The 1,206-nt window shown below is 43.0% G+C and overlaps 1 protein-coding gene across 1 annotated transcript; it reads right to left on the reverse strand.

Annotated features, from left to right (window-relative positions):
* Positions 1-253: 253 nt before the first annotated feature.
* On the reverse strand, positions 254-1,074 carry LOC107682825 (cell growth regulator with RING finger domain protein 1-like; the record flags this gene model as incomplete). The annotated part of the gene is made up of 3 exons (XM_016478954.1): positions 836-1,074; positions 518-654; positions 254-431 (listed from the first exon to the last, which is right to left on the reverse strand). Coding segments are annotated over exons 1-3 (419 nt in total), but the record flags the coding sequence as incomplete, so codon positions are not given.
* Positions 1,075-1,206: the final 132 nt, after the last annotated feature.

Raw genomic sequence — 1,206 nt, forward strand, 5'->3', positions numbered from 1 at the left:
AAGAGAAAGGAAAACTTGAAATCGCATCATATGACCCCTTTTAAGAAGTCATATTTTCAGTCCTGCAATGTTTTTCCCCCTTCATTCCCTATATATTTATACATATTAGTCTCACCTCAATCTATTTTTCTTCTTTACCTAGAGGAAAACCTAAGAAAAAGTGTCTCCGCTTACCTCACTTTCCCCTCTTCTCTTGCAAGGATGATGTGAAATGTTATTACGGAGCTATTTCTAAGGCAAATGAAAAGGATACTTGAAGCTTTGGTGGTGATGGTAGTTTAATTCCAGAGCCTCTTGAAAGAGCTCTGGTGTGCTGAGCCGGAGCCCACACTGGTGCCTCTGAAGGGCCGCCTGGAGAGCCTGGACCCCACAACCCCAAAAACAGCTCAGGATGCAGTCTTCAAGACAATACGGCCGCAAACTCACACCCTCTGACGAAACGAGAACACACATGCACTTACTGACTCCATTTCACTCATTTTAAATAGATTCAACACTGTTACTGTTCGATCCTCACCAGTTACTGTACCAGCCCTAGAGTCCATCTCCAAAGCGATGGGATTGGTCACCTGCACCATCTTCCTCTCATTGACAGGTATTAGAGATTCAGTCTCATCTGAACTGCGTAAAATGACCGGGACATCAAATCCAAACCTTGACAGACCACACCAAAGTTAGTTAGACACGGATTAAGAATGTAAACATCAACTTTTTAATTTTAAGAGGGCACTAGCTAACGGGATATGCACCTTACACCTTACAAAAGTCCATACTTAACCCAAACCATCTAACGCTGGACTAAAATGCTAGTTTATCCTTATAAATGTGAACTCACCAGCCCAACACAACAGCCACAGTGATAATGAAACATACTGCTATGACAGTAACGTAAACGAGAGGAGAATACTCATACAACATCACTAAAAACTCCGCAACCATGCTTAAAATGTTACATTAATACAGTGCGCAGAAATGCCGGTACGTGTAATAATTTTTTGTTTTATTTTTTTTTAAGTGCGGTATCCTGTGCAGTCTAGCATTGGGCTGTCACCCTTCAAGACTCACTAACGTAAACTTCCGGTTGTGGCAGCCGCTACGGTGGCCCAGAGGACCAAATCCGCACATGACTCCTATACAGTCACGCATAGGGAGGAGCGTTACAGCAAGATAGTGAAGAGAAGTCCGATTCATTCCGAGAATCGACTC

Source organism: Sinocyclocheilus anshuiensis, unplaced genomic scaffold, assembly GCF_001515605.1.
Source record: "Sinocyclocheilus anshuiensis isolate Anshui unplaced genomic scaffold, SAMN03320099.WGS_v1.1 C32627106, whole genome shotgun sequence".
NCBI classification, from domain to species: Eukaryota; Metazoa; Chordata; class Actinopteri; order Cypriniformes; family Cyprinidae; genus Sinocyclocheilus; species Sinocyclocheilus anshuiensis.